The 14831-nt window shown below is 39.4% G+C and overlaps 3 protein-coding genes across 6 annotated transcripts; 2 read left to right on the top strand and 1 right to left on the bottom strand.

The window, feature by feature from the left end:
• Positions 1-892: 892 nt before the first annotated feature.
• LOC108237416 (probable histone deacetylase 1-B) lies at positions 893-6427 on the top strand. 3 transcript variants are annotated; one of them, XM_017418822.3, is made up of 14 exons: positions 893-1048; positions 1720-1832; positions 1923-2040; positions 2125-2199; positions 2304-2442; positions 2568-2709; positions 2787-2879; positions 2970-3078; positions 3170-3310; positions 4583-4691; positions 4837-4964; positions 5046-5213; positions 5347-5398; positions 5476-6427. In XM_017418822.3, exons 1-14 carry the CDS (start codon positions 997-999, stop codon positions 5501-5503), a joined length of 1467 nt encoding a protein of 488 aa, XP_017274311.1. In that variant the 5' UTR covers positions 893-996; the 3' UTR covers positions 5504-6427. The 3 variants fall into 3 exon arrangements, with proteins under 3 accessions (XP_017274311.1, XP_017274320.1, XP_037833854.1); XM_017418831.3 differs by having other exon boundaries at positions 5046-5195; XM_037977926.1 differs by lacking the exon at positions 5476-6427 and having other exon boundaries at positions 5347-5402.
• Positions 6082-10969, bottom strand: tmem54a (transmembrane protein 54a). 2 transcript variants are annotated; one of them, XM_017418852.2, is made up of 6 exons: positions 10917-10969; positions 9222-9418; positions 8578-8637; positions 8180-8377; positions 7963-8097; positions 6082-6716 (listed from the first exon to the last, which is right to left on the bottom strand). In XM_017418852.2, exons 2-6 carry the CDS (start codon positions 9378-9380, stop codon positions 6576-6578), a joined length of 693 nt encoding a protein of 230 aa, XP_017274341.1. In that variant the 5' UTR covers positions 9381-9418; positions 10917-10969; the 3' UTR covers positions 6082-6575. The 2 variants fall into 2 exon arrangements, with proteins under 2 accessions (XP_017274341.1, XP_017274331.1); XM_017418842.3 differs by having other exon boundaries at positions 10812-10968.
• A 925-nt stretch (positions 10970-11894) lies between these two features.
• On the top strand, positions 11895-14536 carry zpcx (zona pellucida protein C). Its single transcript, XM_017413493.3, has 9 exons — positions 11895-12341; positions 12420-12532; positions 12610-12677; positions 12759-12930; positions 13002-13107; positions 13183-13268; positions 13338-13423; positions 13492-14386; positions 14458-14536. The coding sequence occupies exons 1-9, from the start codon at positions 11937-11939 to the stop codon at positions 14477-14479; spliced, it is 1953 nt and encodes a 650-aa protein (XP_017268982.1). The 5' UTR covers positions 11895-11936; the 3' UTR covers positions 14480-14536.
• Positions 14537-14831: the final 295 nt, after the last annotated feature.

The following is a 14831-nucleotide window of genomic DNA, read 5'->3' on the forward strand; positions in this document are numbered from 1 at the left end:
TCTGGTTTGGTCCTATACAAATTTAATCCAAATCCTGTAAAGAGGGTTCAAAATTAACCACAAAGCATGTAAGATGATAAAAATGAGAATCAGAAATGAACCTAAATATATGCAAAACTATCCATGCTTGAAAGAAAAATTTAAGAAACAAAATACATGTTATGTGAAACAGAATAAAAAAAATAACACAAACTGAAAGAAAACAGCTAAGCCAATTAAAAATATGCAAAAAGAAAAAAAATCTAAGTAAATTAAAAAAGTAAATTAAAAATACCAACAGGACAAGATAATGGAGGAGTTGGAGAAAGAAGTTTGGAAGTTTCTCTTTCACTTTGATTGTCCTAGTGGGGATTTTTTTTATTTATATTTTAACATTTCACCAATTTTATGTTAATATTTGCATCCCATTAAGCTTTAAATTCAAAATATCTTTGTAGATATTTGTAATTGCATTGTTTTAGTCATTATTCTAATTATTGATGCTGCGTTTGCTTTTTAACCAAACACAACATGAACACTGGATACATTTTTAGTTTTTTTTTTTCATCAATTAAGGTTATATATCTGGAAATTAAAAAAAAAAAGGTTATGACTGACTAGTAACAACTACCTTGTATGTATTTAGAGTTTCTCTTTGAAGGAATTATTTGTCAAATATCAAGAATGTTAATTTTAGATAGTACGCTGAAAGCCTAACACAAAAAAGGGGCATCATTTGTCTAAAGAAAAATGATTCTGAGATGGCTGAGATGTTTATTTTGCCCAGGCGTGATGAACCATGGACGTTAATAAAGTTATAAAGGTTTAAAAGTTGAGAGGAACTGAATCTGCTCTGAAGATTCCTCATTTTGGACTCTGTCGCCCCCTGTGGACAACCGCCGGAACTCCAGCAGCCTATTCATTAGAACTCTTGTCGCTGTAGCCTCCTCTCCTGCGGTGTGTGTGCGCGATACAAAAAAAAAGAAGATTAAAAAAAAGCCAGCCAAAGACTAAAAAATGGCATTTACTTCCCAAGGAACAAAGAAAAAAGTTTGCTACTACTATGATGGTGAGTACTCAGGAGGTTGCGCTTCCGCAAACGGACGCATTTCTGGATGAAACCCGGCGGTTTGCACCAACCAAGATTTTAGTTTCCTTCACCTCCTGCTAACCTTAGCTAGCATAGCTAACATGAGACGCTGGCGGCTCTCATCATCTCAGCCTGGCACTATGTCGGGGAAATTACGCCTTGAAACGTTTAATCTGCGTCGCTAAAGGCGTTTCTGGTTGTTAAAATGCAGTTTGAGGCGTCTTTGCTGAGGTATTAGTACTTTGGCTAGATTAGTCAACTAGCTAGCGCGCTAACAATAGGGATGTGAGTTCATTGTCAACAAAATTAGTTATCAGTTCAGGCTAAAGAGCTCATGTTTTTAGCTGCAAAAGTTGGTATTTTGAGGGAGAATATGTTCGGATCGACATTAATCATTGTGTGTACCAAAAGATCCAGTGTGGTTATTTTTTATATTAAAGCTGATTTCAGTGTCTTAAATTAGATATTTAGCAGACCCTAAAAACATCTGTGCTTGATTGGTGAAGTCTTGAGCTTACTTTTTTCCTGCTTTATTGTCTTTTAAGTCGTAAAGTGATTATTTTTACTTATTTTCTTGTACTGCATGGTTTATATAGCTATAATAAACTAATTAATCAACATACTTTAATGTATTTTTTTCCCCACTTTAGGTGATGTTGGGAATTATTACTATGGTCAGGGCCATCCCATGAAGCCCCACCGTATCCGCATGACACACAACCTCCTGCTCAACTACGGCCTCTACAGAAAGATGGAGATATATGTACGGTGTACCAAAGACTAACGTTTGTAAATGCAGATCTCCTGTGTTTTGTTGGGTGTCTGAGGATCTGACCGGTTTTCTGTGTCACAGCGTCCGCACAAAGCCAGCGGAGAAGAGATGACCAAGTATCACAGCGACGATTATATCAAGTTCCTGCGCTCCATCAGGCCAGACAACATGTCAGAATACAGCAAACAGATGCAGAGATGTGAGTTTGGTCAGAGGAGTTATTTAAACCTTTTAGTGGCGCCCTGAGTATTACTAAGGCTGGTTCTGTGTGGTTGTTTTACAGTTAATGTAGGAGAGGACTGTCCAGTGTTTGATGGTTTATTTGAGTTCTGCCAGCTCTCAGCTGGGGGCTCAGTTGGTAAGTTTTTTTAAAAATGCAACTCAAAAAAGATGTCATTTTTTTTGCCTTATGCCAAGTTCGGTGTTAGCAGACTCTGAATTCCCACTTTCCCTGCGCTCCAGCCGGTGCTGTGAAGTTGAACAAGCAGCAGACAGACATTGCAATCAACTGGGCCGGAGGTCTGCATCACGCCAAGAAGTCAGAGGCCTCGGGGTTCTGCTACGTCAACGACATCGTCCTGGCTATTCTGGAGTTACTGAAGTGAGTAGGAAGTCCTGAAACAAACATCTCCTCAAAGGAGTTTCTATAACAGATTTATCATGTTGAACCCCAATACTATGCATTAAAAAACTCTGGATTCAAAGAATGTTTTTTCTGATTTTTAGATACCACCAGAGAGTTCTGTACATTGATATTGACATCCATCATGGAGATGGTGTGGAGGAGGCTTTCTACACCACTGATCGTGTCATGACTGTGTCTTTCCACAAGTATGGAGAGTACTTCCCAGGCACTGGTGACCTTAGGGTACGTCTTTGAAGGCTTTATGTTTTTAAAATACGAGTTCCAGTATATTTAGTTGATTCTTATCTTGTTTTCTTTAGGACATTGGTGCTGGCAAGGGCAAATATTATGCTGTGAATTATCCACTGAGGGACGGGATTGACGACGAGTCCTATGAAGCCATATTCAAACCTGTGAGAGTTTCTGTCATTTCATAGTTTAGGTTTCCTTTTCATTCACAGAAGCATTCTTGAGAGCTCTTGTTGTTGTTTTCGGCCCTGTAGATCATGGCCAAGGTGATGGAGATGTATCAGCCCAGTGCAGTGGTCCTCCAGTGTGGAGCTGACTCTCTGTCCGGGGACAGGCTCGGCTGCTTCAACCTCACCATCAAAGGCAGGTTAAATTAAGAGTCGATCGACTTGTGACGTCACAATCAGTTGTAAGTCTCAAGTATCTTATCTCATTTATTTTTGACTCTTCTTAGGCCATGCCAAGTGTGTGGAGTACATAAAGAGCTTCAACCTGCCGCTGCTGATGCTGGGCGGAGGCGGTTATACCATCCGCAACGTGGCACGCTGCTGGACTTTCGAGACTGCTGTGGCCCTCGACTGCTCCATCCCTAACGGTGTGTTGTGTGTTTCTGTGGCTCCGACTGTCTGACCAGGTTTTCATTGGAAATCAGATACTTATTTTTATTTTTAAAAAACAATACAATAAACAAACACACAGAAGAAAACAAACAGAAAAGTACAGTTTCCTAAATATAATAATTCATTTTTCTTTCAAAATTAGATTATTTTTACTGATCATGACACATATCAGCAGTAGCTATTTTAAGTTTCTCTTATTATTAATAATGGCTAAAATAAACATTACCTGCAGTCTGGAAGGGAGATCAACAAAATTCAACAAGTTAAAGTTTTGAGTCTAATTTTTTCATCCATCTGGGTTCCTGTCGTAACTTCTGTGCATATAATCTACTCAGGTTTGAAGTTTTGAATTAAATTACCAGTAAAATAAAACAAAAACCCAGAGAATCTGATCTGTATGTAAATCTGCTGAGACTAAGTAATTATACTACAGAACACAGCAGTACTGTTCCTGTGCAGTTCCACAGGAACGTGGGATGTATTTGCATTTGGTTGAGAAGCCAGAAAGTGCAAAAGCAAATTGCATTTATTCTTAGTTTGTTTGTTTGTTTTTCATTTCCCACGTCAGTTGTAGGTGAAATAGGACGATTAGATTATTATGATTCAAGCACCTTTTGCATGGTTTTCAGTCATATAATTGTTTGTTTCTTGTGATAAAGAAAATCCTGATGGTTAAGTAAGATTTTTACAATAAGAGCTAAAGTTGTACTTTTGTTTGAGTGTATTATTATCATTATTAGTATTTTTTTTCAAAGGTTAAAAGTACATATATTTTATCATAAAGCTTTACGTGTTACAGAAAGCTCTCTGGGTTTCAAGGGAGTTTTTTTGTGTCACATTTTAAAGCTTCGTTATATATAATTATATCAGAAGTTGAATGCTAGTATTGCGAAGACACCAAATAGTAAAATGAAAGTTTTAACTTGCAAATGTAATGCCAAGAGTCCTTGCTTTCTGTCTATAGTTTCAGCAGCAGTGTGTTCCTTTAATCAGCCTGTCTTTTAAGAATGTGAAGACATCAACCTTCTTTTAGCTGCTCTAACTGGATTTTCTGGTCTCGTTCAGAAATCAAAGAACACCTCGTGTTGAATTGACTCTGTGGTATAACCTCAGTTTTGTCTCGAACAGATCATTTGAACTCGCAGGTTATCAGATTTTTAAATTGCTGTATTTGCTCCACCGCTCATAAACCATAAAAGAAGTTTAAAATGTTTATTAATCACAAATCTTTACTGTTGACTTGACAGAGCTTCCATACAATGACTACTTTGAGTACTTCGGACCTGACTTCAAGTTGCACATCAGCCCTTCCAACATGACTAATCAGAACACCAACGACTACCTGGAGAAGATCAAGTGAGTTCCTGAAACCAGTTTGATATTCGTGTTGTGAAATATATGAGGAAAGTTGCATAAACATGTGTCACTAGTTACTATATGACAGTGCATGACTTGTGATTTTTGTCTTTAACTGTGTATTGGTGCTGTTTTTTTTTTTTAGGCAGCGCTTGTTTGAAAACCTGCGAATGTTGCCTCACGCCCCTGGAGTTCAGATGCAAGCCATCCCAGAAGACGCCGTGCAGGAGGACAGTGGAGACGAGGAGGAAGATCCCAACAAGCGCATATCGAGTAAAAACATTTCCCTCTGTCGCAGGATCTGTTCCCTTGCAGCTAAAGCTGATTTAACCCTGTCCCTCTGATGACTATCAGTTCGCGCTCAGGACAAAAGGATAGCATGTGAGGAAGAGTTCTCCGACTCCGAGGATGAAGGGGAAGGAGGCCGCAGGAATACAGCCAGCTACAAGAAAGCCAAGCGAGCCAAAACCGAAGGAGAGAAGGAGGGAGAAGAGAAGAAGAAAGGTGAGGAGGAAACAAAAGGTATCAAGAATTTTTTTGTTTTGTTCTCATTTTCATCTCATCCTCATTTTTTCTGTGGTTTCTGACAATTCTGCCAAAGACTTCATTTTTCAAGAAGCTTGTTGATGGCTTATTGTTGTTTTTTTTCCTGTAGATGTAAAAGAAGAGGAGAAGGTGCCAGAGGAGGAGAAAATGGACACATCAAAGTGAGAAAACACTGCACACACATGTTGACCGTGATGCCCAGGAGGCGTTAATCATTCCTTTAATCTGGGTCCTTTAGGCCAAAAGAGGAGTCCAAGACATCTTGAGGTTCTCAGCACCCAGTGATGCCAGAGCACCAGACCACACCTGATATTAAAGAGGGTTTTTTTTCCTGAATAAATTGTCTTTTTGGACTGCTGGAGTGGAAATCAGTGAAGGACTGTTCCTTTTAAAACAAGGTCCAACTCCCTCTGACGGGATGGGGATCCAAATGTTTTTAGGTTTTGTTTTTCCAAGAACACCTTTGCAACTTAGCAGTTTTTTGGGACATAAGTTTATTTTTTGAGTCTTGTTTTTGTATAAATTTTCATCTTTTCGATGCTACAGTATTTGCTCTGTCCTTGTGAACGACTCTGTGAAGATGGCTTAGCATGTGTATGTTTTTAAGTCAGATATTTTTGGGTCCTTTTTTTTATTTTTTGTTTTGTTTTTTTCCACACCCACTTTTGTGTTGTGCCTTTTCAGATGTAGTTGAATGATGTAGAAATAATTGATGCTTTTTTTTGTAATATTTCTGCTAAAAGTCAGCTTTTACGTGGCACATTGTAAGCAAACTGCATTTTTATATTTTAGGCTACAATTTAGTATGTATAATTTTCAGAAATGGTTGACATTTTTTTGGCAATTTTCTAAATTCTTGCCTATAATTTTGCAAATGTTCCTTCAAAAGGATCCCTGGTGTTGGGCTTAGCATCCTCTGGAGAGACATAGCAAATGTCAAAAAATATTCATTGTGTGTATATATATATATATATTTGTATTCTGAAAACATTAGTAAACGTGTTCCACATAACATCTGGCTGATATTTAAATTCAACAACACCAACACGAGCTGTGAAAAGGTTAAAACATTCTTTTTAATAAACATAAAAATGCAGTGTCGGGTTTAATGATGGACAGTTCATTAAAAAAAAAATCAAACATTTAAAAGTAAAGATACATAAAGCAGATTTAGGAACAAGTATTTCAAACCAAAGGAACAGTGTTTTATTACATCAAAACTGAAAAGCATAAATAGTAAAATGCTTCTTTGTTTAAGTCAGAATATCTTTAAACAATAAAAGGTGTAACAGAGCTCTTATGCACAATGTTTTCTCCAGCTGGTAAATCTGATTCGGTTTACATCCAATGACTTCGCTTCACAGTACTGCTGTCCAGCAGGTCGTCCTGCTCTGTGGGCTCGTCTTCAGCTCTGGTGTTTGGAGCTGGAGCCGGGGTCGGAGCCGGGGTCGGGGTCTCACCTCTCCTCTGTAGACGCATCTGAAACGTGGTGTGTAAAATGATTAAACAGAAACTAATTCTGGATCAAGAGCAGCTTGATCCAAATAACTGAGCACGAGCGTTGGGAAATAATCCCTTTGGGATTCAAAATCTTACAATGGAAGGGAGTCCTGGCCAAGATGGCAGCCTAATAGCTCCAAATCAAAACATTTAAACAAACCAGGTAAAACTAGTCAACTGCTCATATCATAGCAGTATAATCACCAGCAGTTTTTGGTAATAAGACGTGCATTTTGTACTCAAATGGTCCTTTATCCTACTTTTTAAAAATAAACCAGTGTTCCAACCTACAGCTGTGCAAAGACCAAACAAATCATTCTGCATGATGCACTTAATCTAGCCTTTTTAGTGAAGGTAAGTTTGCATGCGTTGATAAAATATCACCGTAATCAAGTACTGATATCGCTGATTGAGTCTTTTCTTCACACAAAAAGAGAAACATTTGTTTCTGAAATGAAAACTTAACCTCGAGGGTTTTTATTTTTGTAAGAAGCTCAGTACAATGTTTAAAAGTCATCTAAGTCTTAAATTTTAATAAAACTTGCAGAACGTAATCACTGGACGCACATCTACAGCTGCTAAACTTTTGGAGTAAATCCAATTTGAGTTGGTCGCCACAGCTAACGGACATCAGTCAACACAAAAATGTTTATAACTCTTAAATTTACAGGCAGTGACCTCAGATTTGCTGTGGTGATGGCTGAGAGTCAAACAACAGATACTCTAGGTGTGAAATCTCACAATGATGCATGAGAACATAATGTTATTTTCAAAGGTTGACATCAAATGGTCTTAGATTAAAATGTAAGGGCAGTAAGGCATGCTAAGCCTTTAACTTTGTATTTAATTTGCTGTTATGTTGCTGTGTGTTATAACAAACTCACTTCAGTGTTTATATGTTTAATCAGCCTTTTGATGGGGTGTTGCAGTTATGAAGTATTCCTACGTAACCTTAAATGCAACTTTTGACTTTCCCCACTATTAACGTCAGGGCTCGGATGGAAAGAACTCCTTTAATAATTCAAATTTCAACAAGTTAAAACAACCGAAACATTTGTAATATGGAGCTCTAGTTTATATGTATTTTCTTTCTTAAAATACCACCTTTATCATTGACTTTTTTTTGCCATTATATATTGAGACATTTTATGCAATATACTTGCTAACAAGGGGCAACCCCAGCCTCATGCATGTGATTAAAAAACCTGAGGTGCCACCAGCTTACCCTGGACGAACGGGGCCTCTTCCTGCATGGACACAGGTGCAGGAAGGAGGTGCAGACGGCAAAGCAGCGAAAGGCGAACACCAACTCCACAATGGACATGACGACAACGGGCACCCACAAGATGACAATGGTCGTCTGAATGGCGACAGTACGCACAAAAATGATCCGTAAACACTTTAAAAACCTGACAAAATACAAGAAGGAAAACTGCACTTACATAAAGACGGGTTGGATCAAATTCACATTCGTATGTGATCCTCGATGAGTCAATGGTTCTGTTGAGGGCCTTGCAGTGCGTCTTTAGGATTTTCGTTCCTTTGTGGATCATAGCGGTAACTACAGAAACTGACAAGCCTGTGGCTGAGGCAGCGCCTAGGAGCCCTGCCAGGAAGCTGAAGACCAGCAGAACCCACTTCTGTAAGGACAACAAAACAAAAGGATATTCCTGAGTCACAGACGCCATTTAAAGTATGTCAGAAGGAATCTGTAGCACGACTTTGTCTGACATCTCCAGACACGTGCGCTTAGTCCCAAACAAAAAGACATGTCCCAACAGGAGCCAGCAAGTAGCAGAGATGGGAGAAACTGTGGCAAAGATAGGGAAAAAACATTTACCAGGGTCCTGATTTTCTTGTTTTTCGACAGGACGATAGCCGTTATTCCACTGATGATTCCCTGAAGGAGCACAAGCAGAAAGATCACTCATCACAGGTGACTGAAGCAACTTTTAGGATTCACGATCAAAGATACTCTTTGCAACGGTAGCAAACACAAATTCATCAAGAAGGAAACAAAAACTGCACACTTTTCTGTCTCATAGCTATGGTTATTGTGTCCTGAAGTTAAAAATTTGTGAACGGTTGCCAACTACCACGTGTGTTTGTTTGCCTACGGAAACAGACAAAGTGACTAAATATAGATCAACAATGGTGACGTGCATGGAAGAGCAGTTTGAGTTGGATAAGTCCATCAGTTAAGATGTACTGGTACGTATTTATCATATTTGTTGAGTAAAGTATGACAATAAACTTCCAGCAGATTTAGCCAAGTGCTTTGTTTACATTGAGAACATTTAGAATTGCATATCAATATATCTGGAAAACTACTGGAGTAATTGTTTTCACGCTGCACCATTTGATATAGTTAAAAATATTGTTTTTAAATGTTTGATTTCATTCTTTGCAATGAGTACCTTTGAAAGGATTTCCAGCCGTAAAGCAGCCAATGATCGCTACTCTTTTGCACAGCACATCACTCACCATCAGACCCGCCACGATGGCGATGACATTAGAAATGGCGTACAACAGAGTCCCGATCCTGGCTTTCACGTGGATGTGTCTGAGCACGGTGCCGTGCACCAGGGCACCCAGGAGGAAGTTGACATGGCCCACCAGAACCAGGGCCAGCCCCATCTTCATCAGGACTTTGCCGTCTTTGAGGCTGGCGCAGCATAGTCCTGGCACATGCAGAGAGATGTTATGAATAACTGAGCATCGTGTGCACAAAATAAGCTCATCCTGTCGTAACTGTAATAACACACTTTGATTCAAAAAGACTACATAGAGCAGACCATGTGTGTCCCAATTCATTTTTGTTTGTACTGCGTATGATTTCTGTGATACAGAGCAAGTTCATTTTTATATCAGTATTGTGGTCTCAGCAAAACAAAACTAAAGTAACAATATTTAAAATACTGCAGCAGCCCTTAAAAGCAATGCAGTGACTACAACTACCCCTCACTCCTGACGTGGTGGCTGATGATCTCATCCTCTTTGTAGCGAAGGAGGGTACAGTGACAGTTTTGCTCGGAGCAGCAGTGCATGCCACAGTTTTTGTTTTTCACTCTGAGAGAAGTGCAAAGCACCCACATATGGAAGCCAAGTAAACTGATCCTGATTCCAAACAAGACAAAAAGATTTGGGTGTGGGGTGGGGGTTTGAACCTCCACCACCACCTTTACCTGACCTGAGGGTTTGGTCAGGTGGTGTCGGATAGCTGCTGCTTTCCTCTTTTGTTCAAGTGTGTAAACACCGGCGGTGTTTTTGGTTATAATATTGATAGTCAACATTCATTATAAATTACTACATAATTAACAAAAAAATCACTACATAATAATTATATTTACTTTAAATGTATGTGAATTATGAAGTAATCTTAGTATTTTTTACAATATTATACTTTACATTCAGGGTGAAACTGGGATAGTTTTTTTATGAATAGAGGAATAATTCTGTAAAGCTGCAGGAATCTGGATAAAAGCTAAAGTTGGAGTTTAATTGAAGTTTTGTCAGGTTATTCATCACATTTCCACGTGTGTTGGAAAATCAATAAGTAGGGAAGCACGTGTAAAAGGCTAAAGGTATCAGAGCATCCAGCAGCGCAGCAAACACTGATCAAAGCTTCCTCATTAAATTGCAAACGCTGTCAATAAGTAATAATAAACCATATACTTCAATTCAGTTTGATTATATAGTGCCAGTTCACACAAGTCTAATTCTAATCCAGCCCAGTGTGTTCAGTTGAAATAATGGAGAAATTAGCCTTTCCATGAATGGTGGAAGAAAACTTGTATAAAGTCATAGTGATGCCTTAAAATGTTCACTCCTGGCCTCACACTGAAGATTTATTATGATCATCACAATCAACAGGTCCACCTACATTTTTTCACTTTTATACAAGCAGAACTTAAAGGAAAACATTAATAACCACAGGAATCTGTGACTGAGCTGCCTCTCTTCCTCTCTTTCTCTCTGAAGCCCCGTTTAAGGCACAGTCCACGCCCAAACCTTTCACAACACCTTCAGGCTCTCACGGTTTCACAAACAGGCAGAGTGCAGCTGGTTACATACCTGACCTCGACATGGTGGATTCTCAATCCCCTCAGATCTCAAATATGATCGCAAAAGTTGTAATTAAAACCATTTCTGACGGATTGTTGCCTGCTTCACCCTTACCGTTGGTGGCTCCTCAACTTCCTCAACTGCCACTCACCTGAGGACGAACAGGCCCCGCCCATCACCTGCCGGCGAGGAAGCCCCGCCCACAACAGGTAAACAGCACTGCAACTGAGAAAGAATACAGACAGACAGATAGATTTTTAAAATTGTTTTTAATAGTTTTAATGTTTTAATTTTATTTTGGGAGCAATTTAAAAATAATGAAAGGTCTGATTTTTTTTTTTCAGTACAAAGTTGTACAAAAAAAATGTTTTTGATTTTCTAAAAAGTGTAAATATGTATCCTCAGAGTGGCTGGATCCCCTTCTGCTCATCATCTTATGAGACCCTAAACATAAGATGCTAGAATTTGTCTTTTAAATGATTGTCCACATTGTCCTACAGTTCTAATGATTTTTATGTCACAAACATGTAGAAAGAGCTATTAGTGCCAATCTGCAATCATCCTTTTGTTCTTATCATCATCTACTTATTTGCTATTTTTAATATTGTAGTTGCTGTCTAAAAATGATTTTAAAATGCTCAAATAAATAAATAGTTGATCTCATATGCAATAAGAGACCATAAAATATTTTTCCAACAGGGAAATGAGAAATAATGGAAATAGCTGTAATTAGCCTATAAAACCTTACATCTACCTGTGATTAATTTTGTTCCTTTATTATCTGAACTTTATTCTTCCTGTGTCACACTGTGATGTGACTTCTGTTGTGAAATATTCCAAATATGATTAAACTGAACTAGTTTGTTTGACATGAGCAGAAGATGCTTTTTCAATGAAGTTAATTGATTTCGTCAATTTTTAAAAATATTTTTTGCTGGTAAAGAAACAAAACCACTGCTGGCACCAAGATAAAGACTTACTCAGACTTACTCAGTCCCATTTAAAGTGGAGTGATTGGCTGTGAGTCGAATTAACCTGATTGCCAACACCTGCCAGTCTTCCTCCATCATTTTATTAATGACACACTTGCATCGTGTGAAAACCCAGAGCTGTTGGCCCTTCTTGTGGCTCACAATGGGGACACTACAACAAGTTCTTCTCATCTTTCTTGGACATTTTGTCACTGCTCAGTCTTTCAGAAGACTTGAAGATGCCATGTTTCCCCAGGATTTTGGAGGATTTTTTGACAACAACTGGCCTTTTCCGTCTGATAGAAGCTTTGACACCCTCTTCAGCTCTTGGCGACGCTGGAGCCCGGGCCTTCACATGCTTGGTGAAATCCCTCCCATCACAAACGTCCCAAGAGTTCAAGTGTTTTGTGATGAAACCAAGCTAACCGTCGTGGTGGATAAGAAAGCCTATGGCCTGATGCTGACTGGGGAGGAAATGCAGCTGGGTGATGGTTGCTATAGCAACAAAGAGCTCCCCAACCAGTTTGTTTTTGCTTATGACTTGAATCAGTGTGGAACAACCCCTGTGGTCAGTTGTGCATCTTTTGTTTATTGTCCACCATTAAGTTTTCTTTCCTAAGCTTTTTATGACACCACTGTCTTGCAGCTGCAGAATGGCTGGCAGGCGTTCACCAACTCTCTCCACCTGAACCTTAAGAAAATCCCTCCCACTTGGTGGCAAACTCCCCCTACAATTCACATCTCCTGCATCCCTAAAAGGTGTGCTTCCTGGTTATAATAAAACGCCTATCATTGTTCACAAATTATACTTAAAAACCTATTGCATGTCCCTTCAGGTTGTATGCTGAGCCAAACCATGTCTCTCACATGAACGCAAAGAGATTTGACATCCAGGCCATGAATCGTAAGTAATGCCAAAAATAACTTTATCTGGACAGCTTCTTTTATAGATGTGTACATTTTTATTTTATTTTTTTTCCTTCAGCATCCTGGACCACCATGGCAGAGTCCAACCTCTATAAGAGAGGCCAAGCAATCAATCTCCAGGTTTCTGCCGAAACGAGACCAGATCAGCAGCTCTTCATCCACTCCTGTTTTGTTTCTGCATCCTCTGAACCACAAACCAGACCCAGACATCCCGTCATATTAAACAAAGGGTAAGCAGAATCTCTCGGAATTTAAGCCTTTTATATCACTGTCATATTTAGTGCACCTTGCCTCCTACCAGATGTGCGTCTTCTCTGGGTTCTCCATATACTGTTGCTCAGTTTGCAGCCACCAACGGAGCAGGTGGGATTAATTTCATGCTGAACACATCAAACCTAATTTCTGAGGTAAGGTAAACAAACCGGTTGTATCGGTGCATTATTTTTAATTGGGTGATTACTTAATGATGTCTCTCCTTCAAGTTGTATGTTCACTGTAATGTGGTCATCTTGGATCAAGAGCTCACCTCTGCCTCAAAGTTCTGCAACTATAATGTGAATAAATCGAGGTATTTAAACTACCGGTATGTTTCCTCCCTTTCTTTTAAAGGATGTTAAAGTTGCAATTTTTCTTTCAGCTGGGAAGAGTTAAATGGTGATGTGGAGGTTTGTGGTTGCTGTAGCTCAAAGTGTAAAGGCCCATCAGTCAAGAACCTTTCTGATGGTGAGTGTTTAAAACTTTAGGAGCAGAGAAATATTTGCTAAAGCTGCTCACTGCATTTGTCGTTTCAGATGCTAAAGCTGTAGTCACCATTGGCCCCTTGGTCATTGTGGATGATGACCGGGAGTTAAGCCCTGCGCTTCCAGAATCTAAACCACAAGCTTTCAGCTCTTTACCCACCACCATGATGTCTGACACTCCCAGTCCTGCTGAAGATGTGATTGTTTCTGCTTCCACTTTGTCACAAAGCATGGCTGAGTCCTCACCACAGGGTGTGGTTATGGTGAGTCAGGACCCAACCACCAGGCTGACACTCTGGCTACCTGGACAGGCGCAGGCTGAACATGGCAACAGATCTCCATTTGAAGATGGCTTGTTTCTGTCGCAGCCAGGTGATGAAGATCATCCTGAGCAGCCGCTTTCAACCGCAGATGAAAAGGCTTTTCTGAATTCACCCATAAATGAGGTTGCTGGTCCAATAAAGGGCAAAGGTGACCCTTTGCTGTGGGATATGAAGTTGGTTACACTGACTGACGATTGGCCAGTTTCTTCACAAGATGACAAACTTATTGCTGAATTCCCAAGGAAGAACAGGCTTGGAAGATCTGAGAATTTTGCAGCACAGGCTGACTCTCCTCTCCCAACTGAGATCCATGTCAATCTCATGCTGGTTGAAAAGCCAACGCAAACTGCACCAGACGGTGAGGAACCTGAAGCCCAAACAAAACTACCAGCTGACGTTAACGAGACGGCCCTGGGAGATGAGTTCTTACAAATGGACACAACAGAGCCTGAAGTGGATGTTCAGCCAATAATCCATACAAAATTGGAGTTTACCAAAGGTGCAGATGGCTCAAAAAGGCTGAGCTATGAGGAAGAAGTGAAACAAAAGATGGCAAAACGAACACAAGGAAAACAAGAGCCCAGACTGAAGGGACTGCGCTCAACTTTCTTGAACTTGTTGAGGTAAAAAACAGTAAATTTGAACAAATGATGAATTAAATGCACTTTAAAATGACTTTCCCCTCTCCCAACAGGAGGCTGAACAAAGCCGAATGATGAATCTCTGAAGATAAATTATAGTTTAATAAAAATGCATAATGATTGCTTTTTGTACATTTTTCTGGATTCTTTCTGAATGGTCCAAATGTCAATTCTAAACCAATGAGAGTGCAATGCAGGTCTTAAAACCATGGGAGTTTCTGCTCCTTACTAGCTTTCATTGATTTAATCTAATAGCACTGGTAAAGACACAAATGTGTGGAATGTGATATTAAAATGTAGAACTTCTACAGGAAAACAAGTAGACATTAACCAAGTTGACTTTTTTTCTGACAAATTTCCTTGTCCCCCACAATTAAACTATTTCAGCATGTTCTAATTGCTTCAGGTCTTGGCATGAGGAAATGGC

The sequence above is a fragment of the Kryptolebias marmoratus genome, linkage group LG10 (assembly GCF_001649575.2).
Source record: "Kryptolebias marmoratus isolate JLee-2015 linkage group LG10, ASM164957v2, whole genome shotgun sequence".
NCBI lineage: Eukaryota > Metazoa > Chordata > Actinopteri > Cyprinodontiformes > Rivulidae > Kryptolebias > Kryptolebias marmoratus.